Source organism: Aspergillus sclerotioniger (genome assembly GCF_003184525.1).
Source record: "Aspergillus sclerotioniger CBS 115572 chromosome Unknown BO94scaffold_42, whole genome shotgun sequence".
Taxonomy (NCBI): Eukaryota; Fungi; Ascomycota; class Eurotiomycetes; order Eurotiales; family Aspergillaceae; genus Aspergillus; species Aspergillus sclerotioniger.
The window spans coordinates 195,888-214,989 of record NW_020291032.1 but is presented as its reverse complement, the minus strand read 5'-3'; the positions used below and the strand labels follow the sequence as shown (position 1 = coordinate 214,989).

General features: G+C 55.4%; 8 protein-coding genes across 8 annotated transcripts; 4 read left to right on the top strand and 4 right to left on the bottom strand.

Annotated features, from left to right (window-relative positions):
- Positions 1–500: 500 nt before the first annotated feature.
- On the bottom strand, positions 501–5,125 carry jhd1 ([Histone H3]-lysine-36 demethylase). Its single transcript, XM_025606723.1, has 2 exons — positions 1,593–5,125; positions 501–1,534 (listed from the first exon to the last, which is right to left on the bottom strand). Exons 1-2 carry the CDS (start codon positions 4,923–4,925, stop codon positions 593–595), a joined length of 4,275 nt encoding a protein of 1,424 aa, XP_025462411.1. The 5' UTR covers positions 4,926–5,125; the 3' UTR covers positions 501–592.
- A 540-nt stretch (positions 5,126–5,665) lies between these two features.
- On the top strand, positions 5,666–6,869 carry BO94DRAFT_297930 (putative pre-mRNA branch site protein p14). Its single transcript, XM_025606721.1, has 6 exons — positions 5,666–5,745; positions 5,932–5,986; positions 6,136–6,159; positions 6,289–6,345; positions 6,416–6,543; positions 6,624–6,869. Exons 2-6 carry the CDS (start codon positions 5,955–5,957, stop codon positions 6,722–6,724), a joined length of 342 nt encoding a protein of 113 aa, XP_025462410.1. The 5' UTR covers positions 5,666–5,745; positions 5,932–5,954; the 3' UTR covers positions 6,725–6,869.
- Positions 6,870–7,817: 948 nt separating this feature from the next.
- On the top strand, positions 7,818–8,708 carry BO94DRAFT_527387 (SNU13 family protein). Its single transcript, XM_025610384.1, has 3 exons — positions 7,818–7,944; positions 7,998–8,093; positions 8,150–8,708. Exons 1-3 carry the CDS (start codon positions 7,926–7,928, stop codon positions 8,410–8,412), a joined length of 378 nt encoding a protein of 125 aa, XP_025462409.1. The 5' UTR covers positions 7,818–7,925; the 3' UTR covers positions 8,413–8,708.
- Positions 8,709–8,936: 228 nt separating this feature from the next.
- Positions 8,937–10,756, top strand: BO94DRAFT_579205 (STIMATE family protein). Its single transcript, XM_025615252.1, has 2 exons — positions 8,937–9,792; positions 9,872–10,756. The coding sequence occupies exons 1-2, from the start codon at positions 9,328–9,330 to the stop codon at positions 10,544–10,546; spliced, it is 1,140 nt and encodes a 379-aa protein (XP_025462408.1). The 5' UTR covers positions 8,937–9,327; the 3' UTR covers positions 10,547–10,756.
- A 137-nt stretch (positions 10,757–10,893) lies between these two features.
- Positions 10,894–13,091, top strand: BO94DRAFT_540084 (WD40 repeat domain-containing protein). The gene is made up of 4 exons (XM_025612834.1): positions 10,894–11,338; positions 11,408–11,896; positions 11,952–12,789; positions 12,866–13,091. Exons 1-4 carry the CDS (start codon positions 11,009–11,011, stop codon positions 13,015–13,017), a joined length of 1,809 nt encoding a protein of 602 aa, XP_025462407.1. The 5' UTR covers positions 10,894–11,008; the 3' UTR covers positions 13,018–13,091.
- An 808-nt stretch (positions 13,092–13,899) lies between these two features.
- On the bottom strand, positions 13,900–14,330 carry BO94DRAFT_590502 (uncharacterized protein; the record flags this gene model as incomplete). Its single annotated transcript, XM_025616033.1, has 2 exons — positions 13,900–13,947; positions 14,031–14,330. 2 exons carry the CDS (start codon positions 14,328–14,330, stop codon positions 13,900–13,902), a joined length of 348 nt encoding a protein of 115 aa, XP_025462406.1.
- A 508-nt stretch (positions 14,331–14,838) lies between these two features.
- On the bottom strand, positions 14,839–16,860 carry BO94DRAFT_540082 (putative hexokinase Kxk). Its single transcript, XM_025612833.1, has 5 exons — positions 16,673–16,860; positions 16,471–16,593; positions 16,367–16,392; positions 15,893–16,300; positions 14,839–15,836 (listed from the first exon to the last, which is right to left on the bottom strand). Exons 1-5 carry the CDS (start codon positions 16,710–16,712, stop codon positions 14,961–14,963), a joined length of 1,473 nt encoding a protein of 490 aa, XP_025462405.1. The 5' UTR covers positions 16,713–16,860; the 3' UTR covers positions 14,839–14,960.
- Positions 16,861–17,047: 187 nt separating this feature from the next.
- BO94DRAFT_527375 (SIR2 family NAD-dependent protein deacylase) lies at positions 17,048–19,057 on the bottom strand. Its single transcript, XM_025610383.1, has 2 exons — positions 18,608–19,057; positions 17,048–18,515 (listed from the first exon to the last, which is right to left on the bottom strand). Exons 1-2 carry the CDS (start codon positions 18,728–18,730, stop codon positions 17,502–17,504), a joined length of 1,137 nt encoding a protein of 378 aa, XP_025462404.1. The 5' UTR covers positions 18,731–19,057; the 3' UTR covers positions 17,048–17,501.
- Positions 19,058–19,102: the final 45 nt, after the last annotated feature.

Here is a 19,102-nt window from a genome sequence, read left to right as displayed (position 1 = left end):
AAAGAAGGACACAGGGCAGCGCTAGAGCAAGGTATACTGACTGGTATAAGAAAGAATAGCAGATCGAGAGAAGAAAGATGAAAAAAAAAAGAAAAAAGAAAAGAAAAGAAACTGGACTCGACCCCAGGGTCGGAGTCGTGGCTGGAACTGAAATTGATATCGAAAATGGCAAGAGAGTCAAAAGGAGAAGACCCTGAAAAAAAAAAAGGAAGAAAAAGGAACGAGTAGACCGGTCTGGTCGAGACTCCCAACCGCAAGGTGATAACGCCAGGTACAGAAAACAAAAAAGGCTGAAAGGGTTCTCAGAGGATAGAGACGAATAGAATCCGCAGCACAAACAAACCCCCCGTACGAAAAATAACCCGGCCGAACAACGAGACGCCAAAAACAAGGCCAAAGCATCGCCCATCAGACTCCCGTCCCTTTCAAACTCCGCATGCCAAACACTGCCAATTGATCGAATCCGATCGTCTCAAACCCGACTTCTCCAGTCGCCCGATCTAGGTGGTCTAAAATGGTGCAAAAACAAGAAAATCATACCCAGCATGAATCCCCATCGGTGAGTGAGCCAGGTACCGCAGCCGACCCGCCTTCAAACTCGCGTGGATCTTTTTCGTAATCCAAACTCGGCTTCCTGCAGTTCACGAATCAAGCGAAGGCTCTCGGCATCCGGCTCCTCGTCTGCAACACGCTTCGGGTTCTTGCCCGGCTGTCCAGGGGACGTCGACGATGTAGCTTGCCGCTCTCCTTTTCTTTCATCGGTGGACCAAAAGCTCTTCTTTGCATGTGAGGACGAGGAGGGCCGCGAGGACGACTTCTTGGAGCCCGAAAACGGACCCGGGGTGGATTTGCGCGCACCACCACTTGACCCTCCGAACGAAGAGCGGCGTGCAGTGGGCGTATGTGTCGGGGCCCTGACCAGCTTGGGAACATGCACTTCAGGTACGTATCTGTCGACCTGGCGGGGTTGGCGGGAGGAGTGCCGAGAACTTGATGTTGGCGTGTGGAGGACCATCGCATGATCTCCCTCCCCATCCACATGGTCCTGAGGAACGTCTGTCTCGTCGGCCAGCGAGGTCGGCGGTGAAACAAGGGTGGCAGTCGGCTTAGAGACAGGTGCGGAGTCGATCTCCTTCGCGTCGACAGCGTCAGTCTGGAACGAAGGCGGCGATGCGTATGAGGTCGGGCCGAGGGCCGCTTCCTTCTCCTCGACTGTCATGTCCGATTGTCGTGGGAAGACTTGGTCAACCTGCGGCGCATCTGCGAAGGGGGCTTGGAAATCCACGGCGCTATGAGCATGATCAGACAGGCGAGCATCTTGCGTCTCCGGCACACCACCCTCACGGCTGTTACTGAGATGCGCCGGTCTCGACGTAGGCGACGTGCTTTCTTGCTTCATCCGTTTGCTATGCATCGAGCCGACTCCTTCTTCGTTCGTGCGAGGTCGTTTAGCAGAAGCGGCAGCACGTGGCTTTGCTCGTTCTTGAGCCTTGACTGGGTCGATTCGACCGTACTCATCGTGGATACACCGGCGCTGTTGTCGGTCAGTATTAACGTCAAAAAAAGAAAACAGAATTTGCGGCAATACGAACCTTGCTCTTCCGACAGTCGTCACAGGCCTTGCTGCGGCCCTTCTTTCCGGTGTTGGCGCCTTCTGGGCTGGCATCATTGAGTCCGAGCCCGTTGACGGGTGCACGCGGCGTACTCAAGATGGCCGAGTTGAACTTTCCCGAAACCTCGAACCGGTCCGGATTCCTACCACTTCCATTGTCCTGGAAGCCCGCCTCCGATGCAATAGCGGCAAGTGAGTTCAGCGCCGATGCCGCGTCGTGTGCCAACGAATGGTTCCCGGTAGCAAAAGCGGCCACGGCTGTCTGCTTGCCGGAGAGTCCGTCGCTGTGTTCGTCTTTATGGTGACACCGGATCCTTCGTTTGCGACAAGCATCACAGGCAACCCGCTTGGGACCCAATCCAGAGCCCCGGGGTGCAGAGCGCGGCTTGGGAGCAGCCTCTTCTTTTGCTCCACTACCCGAGCTGTCTGGCATAGCAGCTCCGGAACTGGAGGGAACACTTGAGTTGCTGTGGTTATTGAGCTCAGTAGGAGAGTCCCGAGGTTGCTCCGGAAGCCGCTGCACGGCCTGTCTCTCCGCGTATGTGCGCTGACTGTCAGCATTACGCTCGGAGCGACGACTGGGTCTTCCGGCGGGCTTCTTCTCCGTGAGACTGAGCTTTGCGTTGCTTTCAATCACTCCAGGACGAGTCCAGTGCGGTGCTCTCTCATTGCCGCGCTTCCAGGCCACCCAAATCCCGAACTTCCTCACTGTATCGACCGGGTCTCCCAGCACCTTGGGTATCGATCGCCGGACTGCATTCCTGACATCCATTGTTACACCCTCAACAAGGTAGGAGCCTGCAATTAGGGCAGTACGGAGAAGGTACTTTGCAAGATCGGGTAACCCTTCTAGTTCGGCCTGTGAATAGAAGCGCGAGTTGTGATAGGGTGACCCAGCAGGTGCATGATTTGCTCGGTCGCCAAATTCATAGTAGATAGGGTATCCTCGGTGAAAGCGGTGGTTTTCGTCTTGTGCGAAGGCTTCCAGTACGCTTTCAGGTAGCGGGTCATCTTCGAGATACCTCAACGCGGTATACCATTGGATCTTCTGAAAAAATGGGTACCGGAACTTTCTTGCGACCTTGGTGTCCTTCTCAATCTGGGCGATCTTGATCTGCATCCCATAATTGAGCCTCGTTAGGAAGTTGCCGCCGATGACAAGACTGTTTTCAGGGGTCCAGACGGCGTGGATCCAGCCCGATGGGATTAACATCGTATCGCCTTCAGAAAGATCCACGCGGTAGCATTCTTTGGTTTGGTCGCCGAGAAAGGTGGAATCCTGAGCGGGGGAGTTGCACCACTCTTCATACTTCTTCAAGTGTTTATCCTTGGGCGGGATGAAAAAGAAGGTCTTTTTGCCTTTCAGGATATGGTAATACACTGATGACCCTCCAAAGTCGATATGGAAATCGGTATAGCAGTCGGCGACAGACATCAAACAGTAGAACTGAACTTTCGGGTAGTCACCAACAGCCTTGAGTTCATCAGGCCAGACGGAGTCCTGGAGATCAAGGTCACGGACAACCTTTGGTCGGCGGATCAACCTACCCAATGGACTCTGCGACACCTCCAAACTAATGACGTTTCGGACAACCTTGTCGCCAGTGCTCTCGTAATAGTCTGCCCACTTCTGCATGGTCCATCTCTTGTCTTCTCCCTGTTGTGATTTCACGTCAATGACCTCCACCCTCTCTTCCGGACCATAAAGCTCCGCAACTCTTCGAACGGTGAGGCCTTGAGGGATCACCATGTCTAACTGGTCCTGACCGCAATCCACCACCGATTCATGGTCCTTTTCCTCTTCGACGAGGTGCTCAAGAAACTCATCAAACATCTCTTGCGTAGGCGCTTCCTGGGCCAAAGCATCGAGCTTAGAATCGTTGAGCCAGACGGACTCACGAGTGTTCCATTCCGCGGGGATAACAATCGGTTCCGTCATGCCGTTGCCTCGCTCGAAATATTCAGCGGTGACCAGCTCGGGACGCATCCGAGGGAACCGTTCAGGGAGAAATTGGATTTTTCCCTGTCGAATGGGTTCGATGTAGTGATGTTCCAAGGAATCCGTAGCGGCCTTCACGAGCCCTTGGTTGAGGCCAGCATAATCAATAGCGGTGCGAGCTCGAGAAGATTTGCGAACAAATGTAGTGTGTCCGTGGACTAGCCGACATCCTCGGCAGATAAACTTGTCGACCGTCCGAATCTCGCGGTCATTTTTAAACCCGGCACAAACGATGTGAAACCACCGCTTACAACCATCGCAACTGATCCATGTCACATCGCCTTGTTCGCCAGTGTCTATCGGGATTCGGACGAGATTGCAAGCTGCACAACTAGCCTGGCTGGAATCCTCAAATTCCGTGTCGTCCTCGACCTTGGAGGGTTGGTCTGTCGGCATTTGCGTAATATCGGTGGCGTGTATTGAGCTTCGTGCACCGGACGGCATACCGTTCACGGCACTTTTGGTCGTCAAGACCCAATGGTCGTCTCCGGCGTCCCCTTCCTCCTGCCAGAGGATTGGTGGAAGAGTGGAGGAGCTCGTATTAGGCCGCACGCCTTGGATCACTGGGCGTGAGATTGCGGCCGATCCATCGGACTGTGACCTCAGCCGAGACGGCGGCAGGTTGGGATTCCCGGATGTAGTGTATGTGTATTTTTCGTCGTTGACCCTCCAGCTCGAACCTCCCGAGTCCGCCATGGAATTCCGCTTTTGTTCATCCCCATAATGATAAAATGACTCGTCGATGCTGACACGCTTTGCAGCAGAAGCAGGGGGATGGAAATTTGTGGGTCGCGCAAGGTTCAGCAAAAGCTCTGCATCCGTCTTCATGCTGTCAAACAGCGAAGCAGAATTTGCATCTGAGACTGCCACTGTCCGGTGCTGGAGGAACGGCGACTGATCTTTTTCCGACCGTGGGCGCTTTGTCGGACGTTCTGCGGAGTCTATGGGCTCGGGTGGGAATAGCGACATGGCGGGGGTGGAGTTTTGTGAAGGAGGTCTGTAGGAGAGAGGTGCGAAAGTCGGACTCGTCGCTAAAGCGATCGTCGCGAGGGCGTCGATGGTGGAACCGGAGCGGCCATGGCTCGACCGATGAGCCGCTGTCCCATCATCATGGTGGTATCCGGCATTGTTTGGTAAGAAGTGGTCGCGATCGGAGGCGGCAACTCTGAAGACGTTGCAGTCGACCCATGAGGCACGGAGGTCGGAGGTCGAACAAGGCGAGATAGGCTCGACGGCGCGTCGCGGCGGCGAGGGAGTGCGATACCGCGGCGGTCGGCTGCCGAGGTGATTTAAAAAAGATGTAGCAGTAATCATCCTGTGGTCTGGCGATGAGATAAAAGAGAAAGAGGGGAGAGAAAGGGCCCGGAGGAGGAGACAGGCGTGCTTGCGGCAGACGGCTGCAAAGCGGGGATGTTCGACCACACGGCTAGAGTAGGGCCACCGCAGGCAAAAAGAGAGTCATTCCTGGCAGAATGAAGGGCGCACGGTGAACAATGAGATGGAAAGTAGATCGGAGGGAAAATCGAGGGGATGGGGTGGAAGGGAAGGGTGACGGAGGAGAGTCGCACGGCGGAGAGGTTGAGGGGGGGAAGTTGAGTCTCTGCCGACTGGTAGTCAATCGAGAGCGGCGGGAAGAGAGAGCCCCGAGGATTGCACCGCGGCGGGTGCGGGCAGGAGAGAGAGGCCTGGTCGGGATCAAGCAGGGAGCGACAGGATGACTCGAAGAATACTGGAGGTCGAGCGATTGACGGGCTGCGCCAGCAAATTGATCGAGGAGACGGGGGAGGGAAAGACGAGGCGCGAGGCTCGTCGTCGGCCGGTCGAAGGAAGAAGGGCAAAGCGCGGGCGCCGCCCGTGTGCCTCAGGCCTGCCGTCCGTTGGACTGGATTATTGTCCTGTCCTATCCTATCCTATCGTTTGCGGCGAGCAATCCCGGGGAGGCCTCCTATAGATCCTAATATTACCATCCCCCCCCGCAAATTGAAGACATGGACTCCAGGGGCGCATCTATGATCTCTCCCCTGACTGGGCTTACATCTACAGACCATCCCACCTCCGTCCGATTGCCCCCCGACCCCGTCCGTCAGCCGCAATGCCTCGGACGGTTTGGACGGTCTTCTCGAACCAACAAAAAGTGAGGCTCCTCCGAGCCGCTAGCCCCAATCAGGCAAGGCAGTCTCCCTTCCGAACCTCGTGCTCGTCGCGGATATTGCTTCCCTCTCCCTCCTCCTCTTCCTTGCTCTTCCCTCTCATTCCTCCTTCCACTCCAGGCCCTTTGGGTATCTGATTTAACTTCAACCTCACTTGACTCCATTTTTAGGACCTATACTGTCCCACCCGAGAATGAGCCGGAAGCTCGCCCCCGAAGCCAATCGGTAAGTTCTGCTCGACGAATCTCTGCCCTGCCCCTCTTCGGTCACCCGCCATCATTCGACCCCGGATCTTTGCCCGGCATGTTGGCGGATGGTAGACCTGCGGGGCCGAGGAGGCTTATCCATGACGTGCAGATGCTGACCGGTCCCAGGATTCTCTTTGTAAAGAACCTCAAGTATGTCCATGACTCTAAATTCCCACTTCGCTCACACGCCAACCATCGCATACCTCTCGACCGACAGCCCTCAGACGACAGTCGCTGCCCTCTTTAAGATAGGAAGCTAATCTACTGGTTTTCGTACAGCTACAACGTCACCGCTGAGCAACTCTTTGACCTCTTCGGCAAATTTGGTCCCATCCGGTAAGCATGCGCATGACTACCATCCCGTCTGCTGGTTGGTCCAAAACCTAACTGTCCTCTGTCTCTGCAGCCAAATACGTCAGGGAATTGCGAACAACTCGAAAGGCACGGCCTTTGTTGTCTACGAAGACGTTCACGACGCCAAACAGGCATGCGATAAGCTCAATGGATTCAACTTCCAAAACAGATACCTCGTTGGTACGTACTTGGCTCCGTGGCCGGAAGCGAAGCCGAGCCTGCAGACGGGCGGATTCGCTGACATGGTTGTTGCTCTTCAGTTCTATATCACCAGCCCGAGAAAATGCTTAGGTCGAAAGAGGACCTGGCGGAAAGGCAAGAGAATTTGGAGCGTCTCAAACAGCAACATGGTATAGAATGACGTGATGATTGCTTTTGTTCGCTTTCTCTGCATGCCCTTTGTCGGCATCTGGCTGCGTATTATCCTGGGTTGGTCGTGGGGTTTCTGGCGTTTTCCTCCTATGGGTTTGATGGCTCTGATTCATTCATGGGTATGAAAGGGTTGCCGGCGGGTTGAATGACACCCTGGCTTTTGTTCAGGGGAATGATACAGAATGGATATTTCAAGCCGGGTCAACGCTGTTGCACCGGTTCACAGTTACCAATATAATCATTTCGATCGCCGACCGCCTTCGGCTGCTGCGGCACACCTATGAGATACGAATTGATCTAGCCGTATGTTCTACTGTGTACCTTCTAAATGCCCCAGCTATGGGTCTGTGTCCTGGCCACTGCAGAGACCACGTCAGTCGTAAGAGTGGGCTGGGGGTCGACGATCGTCCAACGGCCGTCAGTTGCATGGGCGGTGGATCGCACGTCTGAAGATCATGCATCGACTAGCAAAGTGACCCCCCGGGAAAACCTGCGTAAGACTAGGCAACTAGGGCGGTAGTTAATATTGTTTCCTGAGCTTCGCTGCGATGGTATCCACTCCCGAGTCGTTAGCCGCGAGAACCAGGCGCCAATGACATCGTTACGGTAGCGCAGGTGCAGCATCCTGGTAACATGCTTGGAATGTCAGGAACCGACGGAGAGTCCTGGATAGTTAACTTGCATGCGCTAAGGATCACCTGTGACGCCCTGTAGATACTCAAGGGAATTTGAGATGTGTAGATAAATTCGAACACTTCCTCTACAAAAACCGAATGTACGGACCCGTAGCAGTAGGGTGTACCACCTTATTTTACAGGTGCCAGAACAGCCAAATGCTGCTCCGACCACGATCTGGGGATCGATCCACCTTCGGTTGATCTTCGATGACACACGGCAGGCTGGAGCCAGCCTGGCCAAATTCGATGCCTGACGGCTAAGGCTGCCACAACTTCAACCTGGCTTTTCAGGCAGTAAAGTATGCCCCGGCGCGGGCCAATCACAGAGCGGCAAGCCATGACTCAGCCCCACCCACCACTGGCTCTTTCTAAAGATTTTCTTTTCGCGGCAGACCAGATGCGATTCTACAACCACCACTTTTCCCTCTCCAACCTTTAGATCTGCAAAACGGCAGTGATCCTTTGCGTGAGCCTCTTTTTGACTGCTACACATCTCACCCCTACATTTCAAATATGTCTGAGACCTCTGCTGGTATGTACCTCGCAATTCTCGCTTCTATCGCAACATACTGATGGATTTTGTAGCCTGGCCCCTCGCCGACGAGGCCCTTACCCAGAACCTGCTCGACCTCGTGCAGCAGGCTTCTCACTACCGCCAGCTGAAGAAGGGCGCCAACGAGGGTATGTGTTTCATCAAGGATGTCCACTGTCCGTCTGCCTGCTAACTGTCCTCGTAGCCACCAAGACCCTTAACCGCGGTACCTCCGAGCTGGTCATCCTCGCTGCGGACACCTCTCCCCTTGCCATCCTCCTCCACATCCCTCTCCTCGCTGAGGACAAGAACATCCCCTACGTCTTCGTGCCCAGCAAGCTTGCTCTTGGCCGTGCTACCGGTGTCTCTCGCCCCGTGATTGCGGCCAGCATTACCAGCAACGAGGCCAGTGACCTCATGGGCCAGATCCGTACCATCAAGGACAAGGTCGAGAGACTGATGATCTAAGGATTGACCCGACTATGGGACTCCGTTAAGGAAGGATTATGTTTCCTCTCGTTGCCGGGGAAGAACGACAGGGTCGCTCTAGGCTTTGACGGACCATGACAGGTCATGACGGATTGTGGTTTCGCATTAGGAAACGAGCATTATCCAATATAGCTGGATGGTGTAATTGATCCCGGATACTCGATTGGCGCCTGTTGGACTCTTGTATGTTAGTGCAGAAAATAAAAGTCTTCATGACAAAATCTCCCAGGTCTCTTGTCATTGTGAGCCTGAGTTGCCTTATTTCAGGCGACTGGAAGGGAAATTATTCCTGTAGGCCAGCAAATTCCTCGTAGTCTTGGAAATACACGTGGAAAGAGTCTCACGGAGTGGTTCCGTCGATCAGGGTCAGGGTGTGTCTCGGCGCAATAAAGCGCAGGACCGCCCGACTCCCCGAGGAGGAGCTTGGCTGGCGCTAGTGAGGACCAACTGCGGGGGCGGTGTCTCGTCGTGTCCAGCCCTGACCTCATGCCGCCTCTCCGCCCCATTCCAAAGCGTCCCATGAAACCCGCTTATTTTCTCGTTTCTATGTCGATGCCTCGCTCGTAAAGGAGGAGCCTTCTTCGTTATACTATCTAGCCTCTACTCCCGTATTCTCGCCATTCATGCGCCCCCGTGCCGGTTGAATTTGCAACGGTCTAGGAATCCTGTTCCGGGCTCTGTCCCATATGCCCGTGACACGGACTTCCCGAGCAAGATAGGCACGCCGCCGTCTTGCATGTCCGCAGGTCACTGGACTCCCCTCCATCATTATCATTTAACGCCACCAGCAGCTTCGTCGTCAAAGCTCCTCGCAACTAATCAATCTCTGTCTAATCTCTCTATCCCCCTTGCCTTTACTCCCATCTATACTACAGACCGAGCCTCACCGACGCTATGGCCTTCACATCGCTCGCCGGGCTGATCACAACGACGGCCATCGCAGCCCTCAGTAGCGGCGTCGGTGCGTCGGCGGCTAGCAGTCTGACCTCTGCTTCCAGCACCTTTGCAACTCCTTCCCCATCACCGACTATGCAAACGGTTCCTTTCTATTTGGCCGGTCCGGAAACTGGGGATGGAGAGGACACCGGGGAATGCAGGCTTCTAGGCCCTTTTTCGCTTCTCGTCCAGGCTGCGCTCGGGGCATTGGCGCTTCTTTCATTAGTCTACAAGCGATGGAGAGAAAGACCCCAGCGACCATTGAAGGTGTGGGCGTTTGACGTCTCTAAACAAGTCTTCGGGTCCGCTATGCTACACCTGGCGAATCTACTCATGTCCATGTTTTCTGCAGGACAGCTGGAGATCCGGAGCAAATACAAACCGAACCCATGTTCGTTCTACATTTTGAACCTGGGAATTGATGTAAGCTTGATGATCGCCTGTCTTGATGTCACAATCCATTATGCCGGGGTTTGAATGCTAACAGAAACTTCGTCAACAGACTACGCTGGGTATTCCGATCCTTATATTCATTCTTCACGTCCTCAACCGCCTAGCCTCGTATACACCACTGGCAGATCCCCCGGAGTCTATCGAGTCCGGGAACTATGGTCGTCCACCTCGCGCCTCGTGGTGGTTTAAACAGTCGATAATTTACTTCATGGGGCTGCTGGGGATGAAGATCTGCGTCTTCTTCCTCATTCAGCTGCTACCGTTCATCGTCAAGGTGGGAGATTGGGCTCTCCGATGGACGGAGGGCAACACGGCTGTGCAGATTATCTTCGTGATGCTGCTCTTCCCCATTATTATGAATGCGATTCAATATTACATTATTGACACCTTCATCAAGAAGCCGTTATCGCAGGATACCCTCGAGTCTGAGCCGGAAGGTGAGGGCTACAGCCATGAGCATCGCCATGCGCTATTGGCGGGCCTGGACGATGGGTCGTTGGAGTCGGATGATGACTCTGTAGGAAAGGATCACGAGCCGGGCTTAGACAACCCGGCTCAGGGAAAAGAAGACCTTGTCCGGTTTGAGTCTGCCGAATACAGCCCGGCGACTCACGGTGAACACAGCTCTGCCTCATCTGCGTCGGCATCAGCCAGGTCGGGCAGCAGCCATGGCGAATATGGTCAGCTATCATCATCCACCAAGCTTACATCCCGGGACAGCTGACATGACGCTCTCCACTCACGTACTTCATGAGGTGGCGTTTGGTGATTTCACGGTTGTTCGTTTACTTGATGGCAGTTGGGCTTATTATACATCTCCGGGTCAGTAGGGAAGGCGTGTACATGAGTCTAGATGTTCTGATTTGCTATTCTCCTTAATTTGCCTGCCTTACTCGAGATTGCTCCCCGAGACAAAATATACATGTAATGGAAGACATAGTTCTGCCTGAATTCGTAGGCACCAGCGGCACGGCGCCCACCGCACCCACCGCACCCCTCACCGCCCACATCTGCCGGCCGACGAAGAAAATTATTGTCGGCGGCTTCGTCGCTTCTGCGACATCCATTGCCTAAGGAGACAACTGGCTGGGTTGCATTTCTTTCTTACCCTTATCTGACACACTCATTGGATCTCAGCAACAGATATCTCCCAATTGCAGTCACTCAGGGAAGAATCACATTCACAATGCCCAAAGCCGGCGTCAAGCAAAAGACCCGCCAGACGGTCAAAACGGCCGCGCGCTCGCCCTTCGAACCAGGCCAGCCCATTCGGAATGACGACATCGAGATGGACGATGAAACCAGCTCCGATGAGTCGGACGTTCCCGAGAAGGACGATGCTGAGAGGAAGCTCGAGGCGATGCTCTTTGGCGACGACGAGGGTTTTCTTGGCGCACTGAAAAACCAGAATGAGCGCAGTCTGGCGCTGGCGGATAACAGTGACGAGGAGTCCGCGGAGGATGGCGATGAAAATGAGGATGAAGAGCGCGACTTGGCCGAACTGGACGACGCTGATGTTTGTGATCCGCTTCGTTTGAGTGATGTTCTGCGGGGTCGTTGCTAATTTATGTGGGATGTGATGTAGCTTTTCTTCCTTGATTCTGGCGCCGGGCCAGTCTCTACGGAGCTTACTGAGGCGCCAGCGATGCCGTCAGATGGCGAGGGAAGCGACGAGGAGGTTGGTATGCCTGCGCTGTGGCATGATAGCGACGACGAGCGCATTTCGATCTCGTTGGCAAGCCATCAGAGGCTGCGGAAGCTGCGCGTTGCTGAGTCGGAGGATGTAATCAGTGGTAAGGAGTACATTCGCAGACTTCGCAGACAGTTTGTCCAGTTGAACCCGACGCCGGATTGGGCGGACGTGGAGAAGAACCAGCAGAAGAACGATTCCAACGCAGAGAACATGGATACTGACGATGAGGAGTCCTCGTCCACGCAACCACTGGCTAAGCTGCTCCAAAGCGCTACTGACCTCGTCAAGCTGGAGGACAAGACGGCGCCCGGCAGCCGCAGAAAGCTGCGCCAGGAGGTTGTAGATATCCAGCGCCTCAAGGATGTCGGCAAAGACCAGCCGGTAAGTCATTGGCTTTCGCGCGCATGTGCTACAGAGCTAATAAGGCACTCGACAGTCATCGGTCGATTCGCTCATGTTCCACCCTCATTACCCGCTGCTGCTCTCCTCCGGACCTGCAGCCACGCTCTTCCTCCACCACATCTCCCCCTCCTCTCCGGCTCCTAACCCTCTTCTCACCTCTTTCCACATTCGCAACACCCCCATCCACAGCTCGGCGTTCCACCTCCCCACAGGCAGTCGGATCTTCGCGTCCGGTCGTCGGCGCTACTTCCACATCTGGGATCTGGAGACCGGCAAGGTGGACAAGGTTAACGGCACGGCAGACCGCAAGGAGGAGCAGAAGTCCATGGAGCGCTTCAAGCTGTCGCCCTGCGGCCGCTACGTCGGTCTGGTCGGCTCCTCCCGCAAGGGCGGTGGTCTGATCAATGTCCTGGACTCCGGCACGGCGCAGTGGATCGCCCAGGTGCGGGTGGACGGCCGCGGCGGTGTCGCCGATTTCGCCTGGTGGAGCGACGGCGAAGGTATGACGGTGGCCAGCAAGAACGGTGAGGTCTCGGAATGGGACGGCCGCCTGAACCGGGTGGTGGCTCGCTGGATGGACGCCGGTGCAGTTGGCACGACGGTGCTGAGTCTGGGTGGCCGATCCGGCCGGACCCAACTGGGCGGAGACCGCTGGGTAGCCATTGGCAGTTCCAGCGGTGTGGTCAACGTATACGACCGGCGCGAGTGGGCAGCAGCCTACGCCGCGGACCCCAACCAGGCGATCCCCCGCAACCCGGAGCCGGTCCGGGCCCTGGACCAGCTCACCACGCCCATCAGCCATGTCGTGTTTGCGCCGGACGGACAGTTCTTCGTGATGGCGAGTCGGTGGAAGCGCGATGCATTGAGAATGGGTAAGTCGTCCCTTTCCAGCAAGCCCTATATCACATCTATAAAGCACACCGAACTAATGGGGTATATATAATACAGTTCACCTCCCAACCTGCACCGTCTACCGCAACTGGCCGACCTCCAACACGCCCCTGGGCCGCATATCTTCCGTGGCCATCTCGCCCAACTCGGAGCACTTGGCGGTTGGCAATGAACAGGGACGGATCCGACTGTGGGAGATCCGGGGGTGATGGAGACTTGGGAGGGAATCGATAGACCTGCATACATACATACATACATATATATCTAAAAGTTCACATTCCTGATCAAGGCATGATCACTACTAATACTGTAGAATCGACCACACCAACCAACGACCAATGGTTGTACTGTACTGTATGGTAGGTAGGTATGTAGACAGACAGAATCGACACCCGAAACAACTAGGCAACGGAATAGAGTATTAAAAGGAGGAAAAACAGGCCCTGAGCACCTCGGAAATATAATAAACAAATCAGGCACAAGAAAGTCAAAAAGAATTCATCAAGCACCACCAACAAGAGCGACCACACCCCTCATGACATGAATGGAGAAAGATGGTTGGGTAGGCAGATAGAGAGATGACTGTCTACTGCTGACCCGGGACACCGCCCTGTCGCAGACCCTATTATCGCAAGATCAGGGGTTAGTACGTTGCTTTGCTCCTGTAGATACAAACAATCTATATCTCTCTCTATGTCTTTCCTTTTCTTTTCTTTTCTTTCATTTCCTTTCCTTTCCTTTCCTTTCCTGTCCAGTACTTTGACAGAGTACAAGCACAAGACAAGAAAAAGAGAGCCAAAGAGAGAAAGAGACAGAGAGAGATGTAGAGGACTAGTTAACTCACCAAAGAACCCAACTACCACACATTTACTGGTTAGCCATCCATCATTCATTTCAAACACGCCCCCTATACATAGAGGGAAAGAGAAGAAAGGAATTGAACTTACCAAGCCTAGAATTCCCGATAGCTATGCATCCAAAACAAAAGATGTTAGTAAATTCTCCTTCGAAACGAAACAAACATCTCTCCTCATATATATCCGGCTTATCTGTCCCATAGAGACATATAGTAACCCCAACCCCAATCCATCTTAATCCGGAAGGAGGGGAGATCTTACAAAATCAAGCGAGCTGGCAGCCTATACCCATAATACGCACGGTTAGCAATCACCCCTAGTACTTGATAGGGGAAAGGTGGGAATTGATGAGAAGGACAACATACGCCATCTTTATCGGCATCTTGATCCCCCTTCTCACCATCATCGGCCCCCTCGTCCTCTCCATCGTCCTCACCATCGTCCTTGCCCTTGTCATCATCGTCTGTCCCATCCGCTACCTGCGCCGTCCCGTACTGCGCGGCCGCGGCCACAGAGGGACTGGCCAGAGCAACGGCGCTGGCGGTGCCGGAGGGGGCAGCGGCAGCGACATCCTTCTTGATGAGGGGACGGTCGTTATGGACGGCGGCGGCGAGGGCCGTGGTGGCCGTGAGGGCGGCGGCGAGAAGGGTAAGTGAAAGCTTCATTGTGACTTGATTGTAGTAAGTGATGTGGTGATTTATCAATGGAATCAATGAGTGCAAGAGTGGATGATGTTTGGGATAGGAACAATGGGGGAGGAAGAGAGAAGGCGAGCTTGCGGATAGGGCTCGCTGAAGGCATGTATTTATGTCCTACTACTTCTGCCAGGCACCAGGTACCATGGATGCAGCCGGTCATGTTGACGATGGCAGACATTCCGGCCCAATAGCAATCGGTTGTTAGGCCAGGCTGTTTGTTGACAACTGGGCGGGCCTGTGAGAATCTACGCGAGAGGGTCATCGGGTCTCTACGATGCTTGGGCATTCCTCGCTCGGCAACCGGGAATGTCGCCAGGGCATTCTCCCTCGTCTCCCCGCAAACCACTCGGGCAACCCGTTTGCTTGCGGCAGGGATGCTGTTTATACCAGACCGTCATGCAGAGACCAGTCACGAGCACCGGAGTTACAAATCCAGTCGCCCACTCTTAAATCTCGAATGATCGGCGATCATCTGTGTATCAAAACCCTTCGTATTAACTGAAAGCTCCATGCCTCGTGTAACTGTATATTTTCATTCCGCCCAGATCCCCGCGTCACAACACCAACCAATTCCAAAATCATGCGCCAGTCAGATCATTATAGCAGCGTCTTCATTTCGGCCATGTTGCGGATACCAGCCAGGTTACCCGCCTTGACCCGCTTCAGGGTCAGCGCCGCAATGAGGGCGGCGCCCACACCGGATCCATCCTCAGCAGCCAGGATGGTCACCTTGTCCTTCTCCTCGGGAGCCCAGTCAAGGATCTCCCGCAGAGCCCGCGCACCGCGCGCCTTGAAGTGCGGGTACTTGGTGAAGACGGATCCGTCCGCACCAACGTGGCACGACTCGATGCCCTTCTTCTTGCAGATAGCGGCGACACCGCAGGCCGACAGGCGAGCAGCACGCGTGCCGATCAACTCGGCCAAGCGGCGGATCATCTCCAACTCGGCGGGCGTGGCCTTGATGTTCAGCTCACGCTCGAGGAGCTCCTCGGTCTCCTCCAGGTTCTCGTAGGGGTCCTCCTCAATGGCCGCCAGGAAGGAGGCATCCAGGATGTAGGGCTTGCGCAGCTTAGTGGTGTCCTGGCCGTTGAAGATGAGGCCGGGGCGGTTCTCCACCAAATCCACCAGAGCCAAACGGAAGATCTCACCCAGGTACAGACCTGCGGTCATCTTCTCGAAGGCCTGCTGGCCGGGACGGGGCGAGTCGCGGTCGATGATGTGGTCATACTTGGTGAGGGGAAGCACGATGTGCTCGTTGTCGAACGCACCGTACTCGCAGTTGATAGCCACGGGCATGTCGGGGGGCAGGTTCATGTGGGCCAGCTTGGGGACGGAACCGACGTTCTCCATGTAGGCGGCGTTGACACCGGTGCCGAAAATGCAGCCAATCTTCATGTCGGAGTCGGTGTAGGAGGAGGCGATAAGGGTTCCGGTGGTGTCATTGATCAGCGCAGCTACCTTGATGGGCAGGCCCTATAGTCGAGAGGTCAGCCTGGACATGTTCCATTCGAGCATCAGAAGACACCTACACGCTTCTGCAGGATCGTCTCCAAGGGGGGAACGACGTCCTGGCCCTCAACACCATCAATGTCGAAGCCCTTGGTCCAGCGCTGCAGGACACCGTGGTCGATGTAGTCCTGGGTGGCGGGGTAAGAGAAGGTGAAACCCAGGGGCAGTTTGGAGACCTTCTCGTTCTCGTGGTGGGACTCGATGAACTGCTGCAGGCAGTCGGCAATGTATTCCCAGAGCTCCTCGGCGGTGCCGGTCTTCAATTCCTCGGGCATGCGGTACTTGGACTGAGTGATGTCGAAGGCGCCCTTCTCCTGGGTCAAGGTGATCTCACAGACACGCAGGTTGGTGCCACCCATGTCGAGGGCGAGGAAGGTTCCTTGCTCGTCGCCATCGGGGAATCCGAGGACCCAGGTGACGTTCATGGGCTGGGAGAGACATTGTCAGTCGATTCGTAGGTGAGGTGGAACCATCGATCGAGCCGGGACACTTACGATGTTACCACCTTCGACACTGAGACCTGATGCGACGAGGGGACCGGGTTAGTCGGGGAAGGCTTCACGGGCCGAATCAGGGGCCGGGATGGCGGGGCACATACCCTTTTCCAGCTCCTTGATGAAGTGGTCGACGATCTTCTTGAGCGTAGAGCGATCGACAGTGAAATGCTCCTCGAAGTCCTTGATCTGCTGGAGGAGGTTCTGGGGAACATCGGCCATGGAACCTGGGGGGGGGGGGCGAGCCATTGGGTTAGTGATCGGCATCCCGAGGCAGAGAAAGGGAGCAGCAGTAGAAGAAAGTACCCTTGCGGGAGTGGGGGCGCTTGGGACCGAGTCCGACCATGGTGACGAGATGCGGGGGTGGGAGGGGATGAAGAATTCGATGGAGAGAAAGAGGGGGGTATTGGGGAAGAAGGAAAGGAGAGAAAGTCAGGTAGATGGAGAAGAAGAGAGGGGGAAGAAGAAGAGAAGAAGAGAAGAAGAGAAGCAGAGAAGCCGGAGAAAGAGGGGAGGAAAGTTCGACGGGAGAAAATGACGTGGGGCAGAAACAGTCTCAGGCAGACCAGGAAGTGGAAGGCGCGTGGGAACAATACTACTAGGTACTGTGTAATAGTAATACTACTAATAATAATGCCCCGCAGTGGAGGGCGACGAGGGACCAGACTGGCACTCACCGGCCGTTGCTTTGGGACCTGCTCGGATCGCCGCCCTCCGACTCTATTTCTACTCTTCTACTCTTCCCCAGATCCCCCTCCTTTATTGGCTCGGGGCACTGAGCTGTCACGATATGACATGGGACTGTCGGTTGCAGTTCAAGGGCTAATCGTGCAGGAATGCTGGGCGGCTTTGTCCCAACCCCGTCCATTTCCTCGCAGTAACTCCGTACGACTCCCTAGTAGTAGACTCATCACAGCTATCGTGTGTATCATCACCCTATACTCCGTCCCAGTATATATCCAAATTATCATCCTCCCCGATCTCCCATCCGTGGCGAAGCTCCGAGGAGCCCCAGGAACCGGCTGCCCGACCAGTCCAGCTCCCCTGGCTGCATCCAGTCAGAAGCACTCGAACCAGCCACCCAACGCCATCTCGCCCGGGCCTTCCATGCCTGCCCGTCCATGTGATCTCTCGATTATCCTCTCTTCCCTTCCTTGACCCGCGCCAGATGCGGGAAGACATGTGCGAGGCCCCCGATGCGGTCCGTCTCCTCGTCCCGCTTCGTATCATCCGCAGCATCCGTGTTCTTGCTGGACTGGCGCTCCAGATGCTGCCGCACCCGCTGCTGGTACGCATTGGAGATTCCCAGCGTGCGATCCACCTCCTCGGTCAGGCGATCCACCTCGTCCTGGAGCCGCTCCTCCCTCGTCTGGAGGGGTGCATTCTCCGCCTCTTGTGCTCCTTTATCCGGTTTCGTCGTCTCCCACAGCTCCTCCAGCTCCTCCTCCCAGCCCAGCGCCCGCGCAAGTTTCCTCACCCCGGTGTCGCAGTCTCCCAGGACCAGCACATCGTCCGGTCGGGACCCCAGCCCACCTACTCGTTCCATGTTAATCAACACTCGTGGGACTCCTTCACGACAGAACACAGGCAGACTAGCGAACGGTTGCACGGTTAGACTGGTTCCCATGATGATGCAGAGGTCGGCCTGTTCGGGGAGCTCCCGGTTGTCGAAGAAGTTGGCCGGCAGCGCCTCCCCGAAGAAAACAATGTCCGGCTTCACCAGTCCTTTGCACTGGGCGCAGTACGGTACCTCCCCCTTAGCAATAGCTTCTTTCATCAGGTCGTCGGGATATTCGACTTTGCAATCGATGCAATGCTGCGTCGCAAAGCTGCCGTGCGCCTCGACAATCATGTCGCCCGGCACCCCGGCCAGGCGCTCCAGACAGTCAATGTTCTGCGAGAAGTGCTTCATCAACAGACCCTTATCGTAGAGTAGTTTGATAAACGAATGTGCGATGGTGGGTCGATATTTGCCCGGGGCCAGTTCCCGGGCCAAGGCGTAGAAGGGCCGGGGATTTTCGCGGAAGAAATCAATGTCGAAGACCGCTTCAGGCTCCGGCAGGTCCAGACACTCGAGGTTAGAGTAGATTCCCGTGTCTGGAGAGCGAAAATCGGGGATTCCAGCGGAGGTACTGATGCCAGCTCCTACCTGTGATGGTGAACGACCATTGCCACGTTAGTGGGTTTTTCACGTTTTCTTTAATACATGCAAGGCGCAATGCGGGGGAAGGGGTGGCATACCATCACCACTACGCGCTGCACCGATCTTTGCTCAATATACTTGGCCACAGCCTCGATCGTACGCGCCTCCAGCACGGTAGGCGGCGTATGCTCGTCCACCATGGTTGATGGTTCGTTGCCCATGGTGCGCGGCCGGCGACCAGATCTGGGCCGGGCTTGCTGGTGTCGGGGTCTGTGACGGCGGCCAATGATGGCGAGGTGAGGTCAATTCCCAGTAGTCAGTGAGACGCTGTCCAGGAGCAGTCGTTCTAGCGGTAGTCGAGCTGGTGGGGGGGATTGAGGCAGTGAGGGGAAAAGCCCGACTGGAAGCTGAAGATGACGTCGAATGGCACTCCGGCAGAATTCCTCCACCTGATCGCTGCCTGAGGAATCAATCCACTGCGGACTACCCGCCATGGCGGTTCCTTGGGTTGGAGATCCAAGCCCTAGAAAAGTAGGTAAAAAAAAAAAAAAAAAAGGGAGAGAATAGGCACGTCTCCGGGATATCGGAATTCC